Source organism: Acanthopagrus latus, chromosome 17, assembly GCF_904848185.1.
Source record: "Acanthopagrus latus isolate v.2019 chromosome 17, fAcaLat1.1, whole genome shotgun sequence".
Lineage (NCBI taxonomy): Eukaryota > Metazoa > Chordata > Actinopteri > Spariformes > Sparidae > Acanthopagrus > Acanthopagrus latus.
The window spans coordinates 21,271,071-21,289,076 of NC_051055.1; the positions used below are offsets into that span (position 1 = coordinate 21,271,071).

An 18,006-nucleotide genomic window follows, 5' to 3' on the forward strand; every position below is an offset into this window, starting at 1 on the left:
TGTGGCGACATGTAATAAAATACCTGTTCTCCCTCTTCCTGTCTCTTCCTCAGTGCATACACAGTCTCCGGTCCTCCAGAGTAAAATGCTTGTTCCCATGGCAACAGTACGGACTGCATCAGCCCCTGCCCAGCAGTTTCCCATCGTGGCTCCACCTCTTCCTGTCCAGAATGGAGCTCAGCCCGGAAGCAAGGTCAGTGAGCACTTCACTGGCATCCATCACATGAGATTTTTATGTTTTGTTAGTAAAAACAATTAGTTCGCATTGCACTTGCACTGCTTGCTCATTTTTGTATTTGCCTGTCTCCAGATCATCCAGATAGCTCCCATGCCACTGGTCCAGTCCCAGCTGCCTCAGGGTGGAGCAGTCCACCCTGCCAGCCCCTTCCCTGTAACAGTTGGCACAGCAGCTGTGGTGGCTGCAGGATCTGCTCCCTCCCAGGCTGTTCTGCTACCACCCGCACCTACCAGGTAGGGAATAACAAACAAACTGAAAAATGAAAGAATGAATTTGGACTCACCCATTTGTGCTTTTTGTTGTGCTCTGGGGCATCCACTGTTTACTTAATAACATCTGGCAGGCTATGTACATGAATACTATGTGAAATAGCAGTTCCAAGTAACATTGGGCTCACAGTTTGTGCTGAAGCTGCAGTTATCCTAAATTGACTGTGAAATGTGTTTCTGTAATTGCCTGCTGAGACTAAACCCACCCACCTGCTAGTGAAAGAGGATTAAAAACAGGCACTTCATCCATAAATGTACTTTCAATTCAACATGTTGCTGTCATGTTAACGAAAGTCGCTTTGGCATTCTATCTTATTAGGAACTAGCAGTAATATTTCAATCTTTCTGAGAGAAATACATTATCATTAATGCATTCAGAGGACAATATGTGATGATTTAAACGCGTGACTTGTGGCATCCTCTTAAGATAGCTGTGTAATAAATTTAAAATCTAATCCCAATTATCATTTCTAAGGTGCAAGAAAATCTTTTTAATATACCCTTTTATAAACAAAATGCTGTACATGAGCCCATTTTAAGGTAGGAGGAGATGTTCTCTTGTCATCTCAAGTGAGAATATTTTCTATTTTCACATTGCAGCACAACAGAAACTGCCTTGGAAAAGCCCATTGATCAGATTATCAGCGAGTTGCCCTACATTTTTCAGATCTCCCAATCTGGATATTTACGGGATGGAAATCCAGCAAAATGCCACAAATTACAGCATGTGAGCAAAGTGAGAAATTAGTTGAGACCCAAACCTTAAATGTCTCGTTAAATTATAAATTATCTCGTTTCCACTCAAGCCGAATGTTGAACAGCTTGGTTGAGCGGGACACAAAATGATTTTAGAGTTCCCGTAATGTTTAGACATTTCAGTCATGTTTCAGTCGCACTTTCTGTAATGGAGATCTGCACTTTGTTTCCCATAGAATGACCATGTAACTTTGGCATGTGGGGTGAGAAGGAGTTGCTTACATCAGACCAGAACCATTCCAAAAGCACCTATTTGATGACCTGAGAATGAGGCTAAAAAATCAGCATTTTATTTTCAGAACATTTTTAAAGTTTGCCTACATAATGTTGCCAGCCTTACCGGACACACACTGGCTTGCCTTGCCTTTCCGTTTCTCTCTTTGTATGTGTCTGCTGTGTTTATGTTTCCTGCCAGCATTATAGTTTTACGAAGTAAAATACCTACATTTATTTTTTTTTGCAACAGAAGTGAGTTGATGTGGAGGAGGCTAAATGTTAATGGATTGCCCTACCTAACTATCAAACCAGTGTGTTGCAGAAAGACATCTCACAAACCAGCCGCACTTAGAATTTTTTTTGAAACGATGGCATAAGTATGACTTCATTAATTAAGAGATGATGCATTACGATCACCTTACACCCTACAGGAAATACCAGAGAACACATCTCTGTCTCCCTGTCTGTGTTTCTATGCAGAGCATGTGCAAGTGAGTGAGGGAAAGTTGTCTGCTAGTTCATGAGCTGAAAATGTAACCGTGCTCTCGGACAGATACAGAATAAAAGTACAAACATTTTTTTTTAAAAATGCCAAAGCGGTTTAAAGCGATTTTCGTGAACCAATAGATGAAACCAACCATGCTACAGATCAGATTTCTGTAAACAAATTGTGTCAGTAAATTTTGACTCAGCTCTGACAAACAGCCACCTATTTATGAACATATGCCAGCATCAGTTATTCTGCTCACTGTTGCTGTTGATCTCAGCAGTGGTTCCATTATTTTTTTAATGAGTTTTTTTCTACATTATAGTTGAGGTCACAGAAACCTGTATGATACATTCCAACTGATGACTTCCTTTGTTCAATCATAAGTTACTTAATGTGCGCACACATGCTTGCACTGAAATGGCAGCTGAGGTTTTTTTTTTTTTTTCCTTTTTTTTTTCTTAATTGCTTAAAAAAAAACTTGTGTACAAAAATAACATTTTGCTTTGGAAACATTGATCAACATTTTTTTAAACCATTTTCTGACATTTTATAGACTAATCAACTAAACAGTTAATCGAGACAATCGACGGTGGAAAAAAAATGTTAGTTGCAGCCATAGACAGCAGCCACTCATGGGACTTGCAGTGACTCAGAATCTCCCTTTAACTAGTAAACATCACTTCACCAAAGATGATCCCCCGCAACCATCTTGGACTTAAATTGGCATGCACAGAAATTGTGTTCCGGTCCAAAATTAGAGTGCAATCAGAAGTCATGACAATTTTCACCCTTCAGACAAATAACACATTTTCTGGTTCATTCAACCGTTTTAGATAGCATGACATGCCTTTCTAAATGGATAAAAGGACAATGAATAAATAAGGCAGTTTTACTCCAGACTTCTGTCATGGTTATTAGTGGAGTACAGAGCTCCATTTGGATATCACCTAATGAAGCTTTTTCTGATTACTGTCTAATAGGTGTTGTTATAAAAAGTTGTGTTTTCCTCATAGTTTATGGATTGAAGTAACTCCAGTTACAGTCTGGTACTTAAACTGGGATAAATGATCCCGAGAATTAGGAACGGGATTGGGAGTATGGCACTGATGACCATATTTCTTAAAGCCCAGCGAGCAGACAATACGAGAAACAAAAACTCCAGCAGGGGTGCAGCTGTAGCAGTGCAGCTCTATTCTGGATGTGTTAGTCATGCTGCTGGTGGCCCAAGTTGCCTCTGCCTGCCACCCCCACACTACCTCTCAGCGCGCGCGCACACACACACACACACACACACACACACACACACACACACACACACACACACACACACACACACCAGAGCACTAGTCATCCAGTGCTTCTCGCTGTGATGTACACTCACCCACTGACCCTCACTGCAGCACTTCTTTTTCTGTCTTTCCTCCTAATCATGTCTCTGTTCCCTTCGTTCCTGTTCTGGCTCGTTACTGTAACCCAACACCTTCTCACACAGCTATGTCGTCTTTCCTTAGAAAAATGTCACCCCACCTCCTTCACTCTCCATATGCCATTTTGATTCAGATTTTTCTCGGCTCTTATCGCCTCTCCTTTTTTTGCACCTCCCGTCCAGGATCACTTATGTCCAGTCCACCCCAGGGGTCCCATCCAGTCTGCCTCTGGTCTCCACAACAACAGGCTCTTCCACCACACAGCAAGCCCTGCCAGTGGCTGGATCTGCATACGTTCCATCGCCCCTCGCAACACTCGGGTTCACAGCCATCGCGCCACCAGGACAGACGCTAGTTCAGCCATTGATCGCAGGTCAGTGCTGTGGAGAGCTGAATCCATAGGTTCTGTGTTATTTAGGGATTGTATGAAACAAGACTTGTGAGCTAAAGCAGTGGTAGGCCTCCAACAAAATCCAACACTCAAACAAAAGTATTTCACCACCTGACAAATTTCATAACTTACATTAAAACATTGACTTGTTTTTTGTTTCTACACTAGATAAAGAAAACACAAGGCTAAATAATTTCCCATTAATAAGAACTCATGACATTTTTGGTATGCTGCTTCTGATTAAGCTTCATAAATAGACATCAAAGTGTTTTTCTTAAGATTTGACACTTACTTTTTCTTCTCTCTTTCACCACAACCTGCAACTGACTTTATTTAGCTGTGAACAAAGTCTCCATTTCCTTAGTGCGTTGCATTGTGCATTGTGTAATAAAAAATACAGGCTTGTGTTTCCACTGGAAGAGAAGGAATCACAAATCTTTTTAACTTATCAGCTATAGACCAGCACCATGGACATGTAATCATGTGAAAATGTTGTGGATTATCACTGTTGGCGTTACAGAAAGTTAAATTAACATTTGTGCTCCTGGGTCGTCGGTTTCCTTCCTACAGGTCAGCCGCCGCTCCTCGCCCCAGCTCACTCCCCATCACCCTCCACCTCAGCCCCTGCCTCAGGTGGCCAGATCGTCACCGCCATCTACCCTCCTTCACCTAGCGTCACTATGGCAACAGGGGTGGTCTCCATGACAGCAGTGCCCCCCAGCGTTGTCTACTCCGTCTCCAGCCCCTCCAGCGCTTCCCCCCACATCCTGTCCAAGCACACGGCGACCCCCACCACAGTCACGCACACACATCCGCAGCTCCATCTGGACAGACAGGCAGACAGACACCTGCCTCCGGACAGACCCGCAGATCGACACACTGACAGACAGACCGAGAGGCAGACGGAACTGCTGATGCATTTGGACAGACAGTTGGAGAGGCAGGCGCAGACCTCCAGCAGTAGCAGCTCAGTGGCACCTCCCAGTGGCTCAGCTGGGGCCATGAGACCCTGCAGTCCTCCACTTCAGCTCCAAACATCCGGTATTTGTTTATATTTCCATCGATCCACAAAGTTGTAATTTGTAGTGAACTATTTATTGATTTTACATATATATAATGTTTTACAGGCAGTACACCGGGCACACCCAAACTAACCCAGCTTCCGGTCAGGACCCCTCAGAAGGTGAAGGCGACGGTGGCTAACATCCCTGTGGGCAGCTATGAAGGAGGAGGCAGAGGAAAAGAGCGAGAGAGGGAGAAGGATAGGGAGAGAGAGAGAGAGAAGGAGCGCGACAGAGAGAGGGAGCGAGAGCGGGAAAAGGAGAGGGAGCGAGAAGCCGCAGCCACCAGCCACTTCTCCTTTGATCCCGAGTCTCCGTCAACATATCCCACCGAGGAGGCGCCGTCCTCTGACAGACCCCTGGAGGGCTCCAGTGCAGCCGACTCCTCTGACACACGGAGCAGGGAAAGCACAACCACCAAAGAGGTGAGAGGGCTGCCACGCGCTGGCTTTCAGCTCGAACATAATGACAGGAAAGTTGTTGTCATGTCATAAAATTAAACTGAACCTTCTGTGCAGGCTGGATGGAAGGAGTCCCTCCCCTCCTCTCCTCTCCCCCCTCCATCAGCCACAGAACCCACCCTGCCTCCCCCACCGACCGACAAAGACGGTCCAACACCCAAAAAGGTCAAAGCCCGCCCGCCCCCGCTGAAGAAGACATTTGACTCTGTGGACAAGTGAGTTAACACCTTTGTGCATCTTTCTCATAAGGCTGCAAATATGATGGTTGGACAGTGTATATATACTGTGTATTTTGTGTGTGTGCGTTGGTCTGGCAGGGTGCTGTCAGAGGTGTATTTTGAAGAGCGCTTTGCAGAGCTGCCTGAGTTCCGGCCTGAGGAGGTTTTGCCTTCGCCCACCCTGCAGAGTCTGGCCACTTCACCCCGTGCCATTCTGGGCAGCTACCGCCGCAAGAGGAAGAACTCGACAGGTCCGGCTCATATTAACGATCCTCTGACTAAATGCTTTTAGACTACTGTAGCTGCAGCAACTGTCAGCAACAGATTGTTGAAAGAAAGCATATTATTATGATAACTTTTTAAGGAATAAAAAGTCGAAGTTCTCTGATTCCAGCTGAATGATGAATCTTACTCTTTGTCCTTTTTCATCCGCGTGCTTCTTCTAGATTTGGACTCAGCCACGGACGAGCAAGTCTCTCCTAAGAGAAAGAGTCGGCGGCGCTCAAGTTGCAGCTCGGAGCCCAACACACCTAAAAGTGCCGCCAAGTGTGAGGGAGACATCTTCACCTTCGACAGAGCAGGTAATGCACAGGGAGGAGCAAGGGCACGTGGACAGTTCTTGTATGTTGTTCTACTATGCAAGTTTTCTAAAGTGATCATTATAATGAGAAACCCCTAATGTGGACCAGAACCCCCACGTTGGGAATGAGTGCTATGTATTACACTTTCCAGGAATCAAAACATCAGATTAGATGGTGCAGTGAAATGTGTCAAGTAGGCATGAAGGGACATAAATAAACATGTATCCTGAAGACTCAACTCTTTGTCTCTTTCCCAGCCACGGACGGAGAAGACATCCTGACAGAAATGGAGTTTGATAAGGTGCCATACTCCTCCCTGCGACGAACACTGGACCAGAGGCGGGCACTGGTCATGCAGCTTTTCCAGGAGCAGGGCTTCTTTCCTTCAGGTAAGACACAAAAACACACTCTGCCTACAGAAACACTTTCAGATCGGCTTTCCACACTCATCCACGTTGTCTTTTTTTCTTTGCAGCTCAAGCCACCGCAGCCTTCCAGACCAGATACTCCGATATATTCCCCACCAAGGTGTGTCTGCAGCTGAAGATCAGGGAGGTCCGGCAGAAGATCATGCAGACGGCCACCCCCTCTGATGCCACTGGATTAGGCATCCCAGACTCAACTGGTTCCCTCCCTGGACCCTCTAGTTCCCAGTCAGGAGAGGGATCTGCGAGAGGATGCGGGGACCTGCAGGATGACGAAGATGAGCATGGGACAGAGGCGAGTCCTGAGGATGTTCGCGATTCACAGGACTCTTCTAGATGAGGGACACTGACAAATCAGTCACACCTTTCCATCCCCGACATGCTTACACACTTGTTTTGATTTGATCCTGATTTCAGCCTGTGAGAGAGAGAGATGTTTGTATGCAATGACAGGATGAGGGTTTTTTTTGTAATCTGTGACCCTTGTACCAAAAAAAAAGGACACAAGACAGACCAGTGGCACAAAACTACCATGTAACACACACAAACTATTCATTCCCACACTTGAATTAGCACTCTGTATTAACCACCTCGGAGAAAAAGCTCCCATGTTTGCCAGTGAACGAAGGATCATTGTGTGCAGCTGGACTCTTCCACCTTGGAGAAGAAAAAGGGTTCTTGTTTTTGAACGAAGGGACCTGATGAACCCTAAACGGGCAGTTTTAAAACAAGGACGATACATGTTTTGATATTTGTTTTTAGTAGGATAAGAGGAGTAAAGTATCTGCTTGAGGAACAAGCTGTACGTAGACTTAACTGTCTTGTTTCTGCTGACATTCGGGGGCTGGGCCCTCAACAGCCGGAAACTATTTGATTTGACTAGATAAGTGATTACTACGGACCTGGAACGATCAGATTTTCTCCATTTTATTGCTCACAAGTAGACCTTCAGGGGAGGTCTACCAGGATGTGACTGAAAAGAAAAAAAAAAAAACTGACTGAAACTCAAAGTAGATTTCTGGCAGTGCCATCATTCCTGCAATTAACCTGTCTGGCCAAGTCCTCCCTTCTTGCGACTGACCTGAGCACATGCCAGAAGGAAGGAACCAAGCATTCCTGTGCCTCTCATTCGCTAGCCATGAAGGAAGGAGGAGGGTCAGAGTCAATGGGCACATCCTGGCTCTTAGTCGTAGAGGTCAGGCTCAAACGGCCTTAATCCTCTATTGCCAAGCAGTTTTATTAACTTTTTTTAACATTGTCATATTTAGTTTGTTGTTGTATTATTCCGATGGTTATTATTATTATTATTATTATTATTATGATAATTATTATTACTTTTCATATCATTGCAGTGAGCCCCGGTCCTTTTGTTTCCTTCATTTCTACCAGCTGTTGATTTGTTGTTCTAGTTTTTTTTATAAATATATAATTTTGGAGGCAGGAGAGCGACACTGCTCCACACCTGTGCAGTTCCTCCATTGTAGTCTTCCCTTGACTGGCCTCTCGCCTCAGCAAGGACCTGCGGTGCAGTTTATTTTTACTCATTTCAAAAAGGAGGACAGAAAACACGACATGGACCTTTATATTCTTTGAACAGTAATAAGCCGTATGTTTTTAGACGTATGCCTCTCTGTCCCTCGCTAAGTTTGATTCTATGCCCTCAAGACTTGTACATCGCCTTCCTCCACCTCTTCCCTTCCCTCCTTCCTCCCTTTGTCACTTTATTGCTCTTTCCAGACCTCCTTTTTTAGACAGGCGGAGAGAAAACCGGGGGAAGCGAGGGGAGGGTGATGAATCAAAGAGAGCTGGTAGGATCTAATTCTGGTTGTGTCTTTGTGCAAGACTTGGTTGTGTTGTAAATAATTACTGTAGAGTCAGTAGACTCATTATATTATTGATAAGGAAAAATATCTGTCATTGAACATAAGTTGACTTTTAAGACACCCATTACCAAAAGTAAAACACAAGAAATGGAAAAAATAATAAATATGGCTGTTAATGTTTTTGTGTTATGCTCCTTGTTTTGCTGTTCCAGTATACAAGAGAGGAATTTATATGAATAATTTAAGTTTGTATCTGTATCTTTCAGTATGCAAATAAAATTAGGTGTTCAATTAAAGTGATTTCATCGCTGGAAATGTGAAAAATGGGTTTTCCTTAAGCAGAGATGCAAAAAAAACAGAGTGGTGTAAGACCGTTGAAGCTTCATTTTTGTTCAGAGAGAGGCCCTGAGACGAGACACTCGAACGTCACATCCTTTGGACGGTCACGGAAAAGCTGACCCAAGTCCTTCACAAAGAAACCCAAAGTCCAGCGGTATCAAACAACTTAAACAAATCATCAACAAGGGCGATCGCGAAGGTCACATTTTTCACATCATTTTATAGCATATTTGCAAATCCTCCCCAATTTTCCCAGGACACTCCCATTTCCTATGGGGTCACAATTCTCTCAATATGTCAGATGTTTCCACTTCTTAGTTATTTACCCATTTCTGGTGCTGTACATGGTGTAGTAGTCTGCTGCGCCTCATCCTTTTCAGTGAGTGGGAAAGGAGAAAGAATAACCAAATATCAGACACCCTGGAGAGAAGAATCTAGTTCACATAGTTGTGAAAGAAAGGTGGCGTGAAATCTGCCACGTCAATTTTCATTCCATCACGGGGGTCAAATAAAGAAGTGTTTAATTCATGTAAAATTGATATAAATGAATCACTAGAACCTCTTTAAAAATAAAAGTAGCTAATGAAAAGTTCTCATCATTTCTACGGAGCTGTACAGAGATGACTCTTGCTAAGTAAATGGTGATTGTTGAATAAGTTTGTGGGTTACAGATGATTATCATCTTGGAAAAACATTTATTGATTTCACATATTTACAACAGAATAGTTCACTGCAACAGTTCGCAGGAGCAAACCTTTAGACAGAAGGAAAGTTACATCCATCTCATATAAATGATAAAATTAATCATACAAAAGTCATGTGATGCACAGCCAATGGTCCTTATCATAACAAATGCCAAATTTAAGTATTCATCATTTCAATACATTTTTTGGTGTGGTTCCATGTGCATTTTGTCATGTTAAAGCATTCTTGTCCAGTAGAAATGATCAGGTTCCGGTAAACCATTACACTGAACTGAATACTCAGTCAGCATTAAGACAATTACTGGAGTCATCGTTTCAGCGACAGCAGGATAAATCTTGTTTTTGTTGAAGGTGAGTCCTCAGAGGAGCTGCAGTCCGTCCACAGCGAGGCTGTTCTCCAGAGCTGTGTGATAGATCTCCAGGGCCTGCTCCAGAGGCAGCTCCTCTCCCTCACTGGTCGATATGATGGCTATCGTCTCCCCAAACTCATTACACATGATGGTCGGAGTGCCCTGCCCCTGAGAGGGAAAAACAGAATCCCGATTGAGTTTAGCTTATTGCACAGTGAGGACACGGACACACTGACTGATTAAATGTTATCCTCTCACAAGTTTTCAGCAGTGTAACCTTCAGATTTTGTCAAAGTTTGCCTCTCCTCCTCAGCTCAAACTCACCAGAAGAGCGATCTGGTCCCTACGTTTCAATAGAGGGAATTTAGACATGATAATAACATCTGTCCTGAGTGGACAGCTTCATCCCATCAGTTATCTCCTGGCATTAAATGGGTCTTGTGTGACCATTCACCGTTCTATATGCGCACGTACATCACTGGAACAAATGGACACAATGGGGGTTTTTTTTGTTTGTTTTTTTACACAAAGAGACAAAGAACTATATTCATGTAGAACTTCTACTCAATGAATGAGGCCAAAATAGTTTAAAAATGTGTTGCAGGCTGAACACCTCAAAACAACTTCATCTATTGCGCTTAATGCTGCATTCACAGGAAGGCTCCAAGGATTCAGAATTTGACATTGCTGTTTCACAAAGTCTCTTAAGTTTGTCCTCACCTAATACCAGCAGTATCCCCAGCCTCCACCGACAGAGTCTGGGGATACTTACAAAATGGCATACAACTGCAGTTACTAATTCAATGCTTGTTTGAAACAGTTTACAAACATCTGCTGGTGTTTTAAGAAAGCCCACATGTGTAATTCACATTAGCGAGCACATGGAAATCAGACGGTGCTCGATCCATTCTGCCTTTTATCGGCAGAAAAAGGAAATATTCAAGTAAAGTATCTGAAAATTGCAGTTAAGAGCAGCACCCAGCAACCTAAATGGTACTTTGGTTAATTTCATCACTGGTTGATTTTCATTTTTACTGCAAATGAGTTTCTGTTTTCAGTCACCTTGATTTCTAATAATTGGTTTGAAAGGGCTTGAAAAAGCTCCATCAGTCGACTCCTACTGCTAAAACAATGGCCAGGACGACCTCCAAATGTGGTCCGAGTGCGTCTCGGGGGTGTTCGCATCTGTACCTACAGCTGTCCACTTGGGATCAGATCACCCAGGATGCAACTTGATACGAGGCTCGACAGCCTCGTAAAGTCTCGCCGCCGCACACCTTGTGTGCCATTATTGGCTAGAGACGTCCGGGACACCACAAAATGAGAAATTACAAAACAGATGGCAGGGTCTCTGCAGATTCGAGCCCTTTCTGCACTGTCTACACTGCTTTTTACATCTCCCAGTTGTGATAACAAGTTGTCAGGACGTCACACCCCTGATCCATCCTGTCTCCATGTCAGCTCATATAACAGAAATCAATTCAATACCCCTGCTGCCAACTCAGAGGCAAAACAACAGTGACCCCTTCATTCTACATTTGCACCTTTATGTACAGACTGGACAGGTAGAGTACAGGCACAACAGTCCCGTCTAGACCAGGCCGCCTCTGTGGGACAACAGACACTGCCCCAGACTTCTCCTGGATCTTACGTTAGGTTTGAGCGGGATCATATTCAATATATTGTTTTTCAGAAAAACTTGATTGATCTATTTACTAGATAGGGCTAAACGTCGTCTCCATGGTATTACGCTCATGTTGTCATGCTTTTAGTGGATGAGGTGAGCGCTACATTCATTCTAACCTGCTGAAGATCTGACGTTTGGATCTGGATGAGCTGCGGCTGCCCGTTAGCTAGTTCCACTGTGGAAGTGTCCACCACTGCCACAGCAGAGACGGTCTCCATGGCAGTCTGAGCGGCGGCCTCTTCGTCCAGCTTCTGCTGCCGGGCGTGGGTCTTTTTGTGGTTCCTCAGGTTGGAGAAGGTCTTGAAGGCTTTGCCGCACTGTGGACACACATGTGGCCGTTCGCCTGTGTGTGTTCGCCGGTGTTCAGCCAGGTGCATGCTCTGGATGAAACCCTTTCCGCACACCTCACAGCGGAATGGCCGTTCGCCCGAGTGCGTGCGCAGATGCTCTCGCAGGTGCGTGTTCTGACGGAAGCGCTTGCCGCACACATGGCAAGGAAAGGGGCGCTCGCCGGTGTGGACTCGCAGGTGAAGTGCGACGCCGGACGAAGACACAAACAGTTTCCCACAGACGGGACACTGGTGGGCTTTGGGTCGCTTCCCTGAGGTGCAGCGGGGTCGTCCTGGGCCTAAGGTGCAGTGGCTCAGTCTGTGAAGTCGCAGATTGGCAGGAGAATTGAGCTTCTTCCCACAAATGTTGCAATCTAAACCTCCTCGCACTAAACTGGATGAATCCCCGGATTCTGTCTTTACTGTGGTTGAGGTGGAGGGCTCTGAGGTCAGATCTTTGCCCACCTCTGCTTGTTTGTCTGTCTCTTTGCTGACTTCTATCCCTGTGCCGGCCTGCGTCAGGGTGGGGTGCTGCCCCAGACAGTGGCTCTCTCGTTGCCTCTTGGTCAGGAAGCCAGCCTCACAGTGAGGACATGGGAAAGGAGCCGGAGCGCCTGGGTGTTGGGTGTAGCGATGTGCTGCTAACTTGGTGGGCCAGCGGAAGGTGGCAGGGCAGTCCGGACAGGTAAGCGCCGCAGCGTTCGAGTGCAGCAGGGTGTGCTGACGGAGGTTTGAGGACTGTGAGAAGGAGCGGTGGCAGACATCGCAGCGGTATGGTCGCACACCAGAGTGGATGAGGTTGTGCCTCATCAGATTGGCGAGGGATGAGAACGTTTTGCCGCAGTCTGAACACTGGAAGGGCCGCTCGCCGGTGTGCGTGCGGATGTGGTTGCGCACGTGGATGTGCTTCTTAAAACACTTGCCGCACATGCCACAGATGAACTTGCGCTCAGTGACGTGTGCCTTGCGTCGATGGTGAACTAGCTGCAGCTGGGAGGGGAAGGTCTTAGAGCAGGAGCGACAAGAAAAAGGCTCTTTTTCTGATGACGCAGCTGAAGCGGCTTCTGCTGAATCAGCAGAACCAGGTGTGACTCCAGTGTCATTCGGAGCAGCAGTGTTCGGGGCTGAGCTACACTTGGTGGAATCTGCTACCTGCTGGGGGTCAGTGGTGTTGCCTTGAAGTGGGGCAGACACCTCCATGTTGTTGTCCTCCACCCATTTCTCCACGTCACCCCCTTGAGAACTTTCTATTGGATTGAGCTCCTTGTGTTCTCCCCCCATCGTTTCCATCTCCTCCTCTGTGAGAGGGGCCAGCAGCTGGCTTTTTGCGTCATCGGAGTCAGAATTCTTCTTCTCTCTTGCTCTCTGTAAGATGGCAAGAGTTGAGCTAGATGCTCTTCTTGGAGCTGAGACCTACAGAAGAAAACAGGCAAATGTCATACTGAAACCGACAACCGCGATTCCAAAAAAAAAAGTTGGGATGCTGTGTAAAAACATGAATGCAAGCATTTCAAACTAACTGTGCTAACCAATGACGAGTCCATGTGGTAACATCCCTCATACACAGGAGGAGTTTCACAAGCCCTTTTCAGACAGAAATTCCGCAATAGTGCCGCAACGAAGGCTCCCCTTTGTACACACACTGAATCAAACAGTGCCTGCTTGAAGTTGCTCCAGTGTGTTATTTCATTCAGCAAGCTTTGCAGAACCAAAATAGGCGCGATAGTACAAGTCATAACGCTGGGATCTGTGTGTTTGTTGGCTCTCTGTCTGGCTCTCACTCCCAGAGTGTGATGATGTGTCCCAGGGGGAAGTTCACAGAAGGCTCAGAAGGGAGGGATGACCGGGTCGCAGAGACTACTCCAATTTAAATTTGGTGATTTTTTTTCTATTTTTGTCAATTGCACGGACTGAGCTTTTCGAGTATGCTTCTTTCATGCCCAATCACAGGTCCTATCACCTGTTATCAGCTGAAATGTTCCCCTGTTTAAAGTTCCAAACAGGTATATTTTTGATCTTTCGACAATTTTCCCAGCCTTTTGTTGCCCCTGTACCAACTTCGAATAAGCTTACATTCACAAAATCAATTAAGTTGATGAGGTAAACTTTAAATTTAAGGTCTTTTTTTTTTTAAATGGGTAAACTGTTTTCAAGTGAGTGTATGAGGATGTAACAAGAGGTTGTGAACACGAATGCTGATTTTACTACCATGGAGACAGGGACAGATGTGCCAGATGAATCCCTGTTGAGGTGGGTTCTCCGGTGGTAGAGGTACTTGGTCATGTTGGTGAAGGTTTTGTTGCAGAACTGACACTTGTGAAGAGGATCTGCAGTGTGGGACTTCCTGTAAGACACCGGGAGCAAAAGATGAATCAATCATTAATCATATCTGAGGTCAGTCTCTCACTGTTATCTTGGCTGCCGTGTTGGTGCCGAGCCTTTTACCTGTGCATAATTAGAGTCATCTCGGTGGTGAAGCCGTTGCCACAGTCCACGCACAGGTACCTGGCCACGCCCGAGTGTGTGCGCATGTGTGTCTGCAGTGATGTCGCCTTCTTGAACACCTTTCCGCACTCTGGACATTCATGCGTACCAAGCTCGTGCACACGTTTGTGAGCAGCCAGCCGGTTGATGGAGGTGAATGTGCGGTTGCAGATCTCACACGGTTGGGGCTTGGCACAGAACGCTACCTTCTTCTCTGCCACTCTAATCCTAATGTCCTCCACCCTCTCCGCAGTCTCCTCCCTCCCTCGCACCTCCTCGAAGCCACTCATGACGCCTGGCTCTCCGCTCTCTTTGTCCTGACCAAGGAAGTGCTCTCCCTGGTGCTGGAGGAAGTCCTCTGGGGTCTGGAAGAGAAGGGAGCATTCTGAGCATTCATACGGGTGGATGACAACCACCTCTGTTGGTTGCTGCTGCTGCTGGGTGTCATCCTGGGCACCGGGGGCCAACCTTAACTCCAGTCTCTGGACACCGTTCTCCACGACCCCAAGCTTGGCCGAAGAACCTCGGCCCACAGCAGGCAGCAGAGGGGGCAGCCTGGAGCGGCGCTGACTGGAAGCGCCCGAGTTGTCTGCCAGCGCTTGAGCTGTGAGAATCTGTAGGTGCATGGTCGCAGAGCCAGGAGTGGGTGTCACTGGAGGCAGCAGGGCAGAACGGGAGGGTGCAGCATGTCTGGAGACTGACTGACGTTTCTTCTGTTGTTGCTGTTGTTGTTGTTGCTGCTGCTGCTGCTGTTGTTGTTGTTGTTGTTGTTGTTGCTGCTGCTGCTGCTGCTGGGCAAACACCTGGGACATATACACAGACATGTTGAAAAAGGAACTTTCAAATAGCAGAAACTTAAAAAGGTGCTATTTTGTAAGAAAGGCTGATATATTCTAACTCATTCCCAACTAATCAAACACTGACACTTTGGACTAGTGTCCGCCATATCATATAATGCCAAAGCATCCACTTTTGACAAGTTGGGAAACCTAGAGCGTCATTATTTGAGGAGTTGGGAATGAGACTACAAAATCAACTTTTCTTACAAATAGCACCTTAAAAACCCTTCCACATGTTGTCGTATCTGTTCCTCTGTTGTGACATGTTGACAATCCCACGTACCTGTGCCAAGATCTCTCCAGCCTGCTGCTCACTCAGCACGTAGTTCTGCATGTGATTCACTGGAGTGATGGTGCCATCGGGCTGAAGCACATACTCCAGCTTCAAGGGACAAAAAACACGGGTTACTCCATTTAATTTCATTTTTATATTCAGTTCATGCAACGCTACAGAAATTAAGCAATATCTGACAACTGCTTGTTCATTTAGAATAGCAAAAGGTCCAAACAGTTTAGATGTGCCATCACTCTGATTCATCTCTCCTTTAGTTGATTATCAGACATTTCGGAGACTAGACGTCTGCTGTTTGGCAGTGACAACCACTGAGCTATTATTTTCTAGAATTAATAAACAGAAACAAAGCAATCTGTGCTTCCCTGCCTGACCCAAATCAGATAGTCACAGACCCAAATGTTTCACTTTGAAGCAATAACGAGAGCATACGGTGCCTGACACAAATTCAATGAATGAAAAGTCAGAAACGATCATGAGTTATCTTTCTTGGAAAGTGACTCACTTTGAGTCGACACCATCCAGAGATTTTTGGGAGACTTTGGTACTGTATTTGTGGAAAAATTATTCCAGAAACTAAAGCTGTTTTTGACTTCTACCAAATAAACAAATCTTATAAACAAATTGAGCACGATGGATAATGAATGTTGACACCTGTTTTACTGCTGGAATCTAACTTTGTTCCAGCCTCCTCCTCCTCTATAATTTTAAGATTTGACCAAGCATTGTCAGTTGTCGTGTTATTGATAGAACAACGTTGCATTCAGGAAGCAACATATTTTAAAACAGGCAAAACAAGTGTTGTTGTTGTTCATATAGAAAACAGTTGATGAGTCATAATTTCTAGATCAGAACAAAAAAGTCTCACGGTTGTAAGTAAGTTGAATAAATCTTTCGTGTGTGTAAGGTGTTTGGTCCCTTTACCATTGTCTCAGTGTTACTGTGTGTGCTGCTCCTGCTGTGGGTCCGTCTGTGCTCCAGCCAGGTCTCAGGTGAGTGAAACAGCGCAAGACAGTCAAGACACTGGTACTGGACAGGTCCCGACGTCTGAGCCTCCGATCCGGCCTCATCCGTCTCCAAAACCTCACACAGCTCTGGGGAACAGTCACGTGCATAATCAGGTAGAGTTCTTTCTTGGTTTTACTATGACAAACTTCCCTCCTGTTATCCCATTTCATTGTAAAAAGCTAGAAATCCCCTTCCATGAACAGCATCTCTCCAGTTATTCACACTCACTCACCTTGATGCTCCACCTCCATCCCAGCCTCTCTCATGTGCATCTCCTGGTGCTGCAGCAGCTCCTCTGGGTTCACCAGGAGGGTCCCACACTCCAGACACTGGTACTGCTGGGTTTGCCCAATCTCTTGGACACCCTGGATGGTCATGGCCTCCCCTTCTCCCTCTCCCTCTCCCTCTTGGCCAGTGTGGATCTGCTGGTGGATCAGCACATCCTCCAGGGTGTTGAAGAGCTGATGGCACTCACTGCACATATACTGGTGCTCCATGTACACACCCTCTGCCTCCTCCTGCTGCCCGGCCATGCTGCTGATCTGTGGGTGTGTTGTGTTACGTGACTTCAATGCTGCGTCCAATGAATGAGGTGAACTACTTTCGTCATCCAGAAGGTGAAGGCACACCTGTGGTAAACACACATTTAAAATGACAACAGGTAAGACAACTGTGTCAGGGTGCAGTAGCCATTTTCCCCTCACACAACTCAAACACTAGTCATACACTCATGAACATAAATGCACAGTCATATATAAGACAGCAGTTTTCACACAGACACACTCTGGAACAACTCCGCGAGCAAACATCGCGTTTTTCAGCCGTTAGCCAAACGGAGGCCCTGTGCTGCTAACAGTGCGTCCACTGCTCAGTAGTACCACACGTATAATGGCTACATTTTCTCCCAAATGTGATTCATATCATTGTTTACAGTGTGTGATGGCATATGGAGAGCTGTTGGCGGCGCTCCCTCCGATATTGCAGACCTGTTTCTCGGCACCGCGGTTTCCTGACAGCGGCTCCCCGTTTCGTCGGGCGGTCCGTCAGGCGGCGCTACCCACTTTTCCCCGCAGCTCTCCGGCTACAACGGCGGGCCCTTCTTTCTCCTTACCTCTCATTTACTCTCGTTGGACGGTCGCCCATGTAGTCGCAGTTCATACAAGCGTACGCTTTTTGCTCGTCCCTGGTCGTCAACTGTGGCACGGAAATCCAAAAATGTAAAAGCGTTCGTGGGAAATTACATTTCAAAGCGTGTAAAGAAGCGTTTGCCCGCCGATCGCCTCCATTCTTGTGAGAGGAAGCCCCGCCCAATGCGGTAGTCTGAACATTTCAGTCTCTGTGATTGGACAGACTGACTGTCAATCATTAATGCGCCTCGCTGCCGGGTGTTGTAGTTTTTTTGTTGACTGATAAGAGCTTTTTTTATTTAGTTATTTTTATTGTAGCCCTTTAATCCCGGGCACTTCACTTTTAATAGTTTATTTTTTGAGCCTTTTGATTTTAAGTGAGATACTGTTGTGATTTAATCTGTTTTTCTATTACTATTTCTATTTCATTATAAAGATTTCTATAAATGGTTGGTCGTTTTTAAAAAGCTTTGCTGAACTTATTTATATTG

The 18,006-nt window shown here is 45.7% G+C and overlaps 2 protein-coding genes across 10 annotated transcripts in view; one reads left to right on the forward strand and one right to left on the reverse strand.

The window, feature by feature from the left end:
• cicb (capicua transcriptional repressor b) overlaps positions 1-8,671 on the forward strand; it is a 44,833-nt gene extending 36,162 nt beyond the window's left edge. For 4 of the 8 annotated variants that reach the window (XM_037074830.1, XM_037074831.1, XM_037074828.1 and 1 more), the window contains 10 exons: positions 54-193; positions 311-471; positions 3,579-3,769; positions 4,358-4,828; positions 4,915-5,273; positions 5,367-5,524; positions 5,618-5,778; positions 5,974-6,108; positions 6,366-6,497; positions 6,584-8,671. In XM_037074830.1, coding sequence (XP_036930725.1) covers positions 54-193; positions 311-471; positions 3,579-3,769; positions 4,358-4,828; positions 4,915-5,273; positions 5,367-5,524; positions 5,618-5,778; positions 5,974-6,108; positions 6,366-6,497; positions 6,584-6,873 — 2,198 coding nt within the window. In that variant the 3' untranslated portion in view covers positions 6,874-8,671. The remainder of the gene's footprint in view (positions 1-53; positions 194-310; positions 472-3,578; positions 3,770-4,357; positions 4,829-4,914; positions 5,274-5,366; positions 5,525-5,617; positions 5,779-5,973; positions 6,109-6,365; positions 6,498-6,583) is intronic. The other 4 variants (XM_037074827.1, XM_037074825.1, XM_037074826.1 and 1 more) reach the window with 2 other exon arrangements.
• Positions 8,672-9,370: 699 nt separating this feature from the next.
• On the reverse strand, positions 9,371-17,808 carry znf526 (zinc finger protein 526). 2 transcript variants are annotated; one of them, XM_037074856.1, is made up of 8 exons: positions 17,500-17,808; positions 16,621-17,017; positions 16,305-16,474; positions 15,372-15,470; positions 14,211-15,052; positions 13,974-14,109; positions 11,553-13,178; positions 9,371-9,917 (listed from the first exon to the last, which is right to left on the reverse strand). In XM_037074856.1, exons 2-8 carry the CDS (start codon positions 16,919-16,921, stop codon positions 9,759-9,761), a joined length of 3,333 nt encoding a protein of 1,110 aa, XP_036930751.1. In that variant the 5' UTR covers positions 16,922-17,017; positions 17,500-17,808; the 3' UTR covers positions 9,371-9,758. The 2 variants fall into 2 exon arrangements, with proteins under 2 accessions (XP_036930751.1, XP_036930752.1); XM_037074857.1 differs by having other exon boundaries at positions 17,375-17,510.
• Between the last annotated feature and the right edge of the window lie 198 nt (positions 17,809-18,006).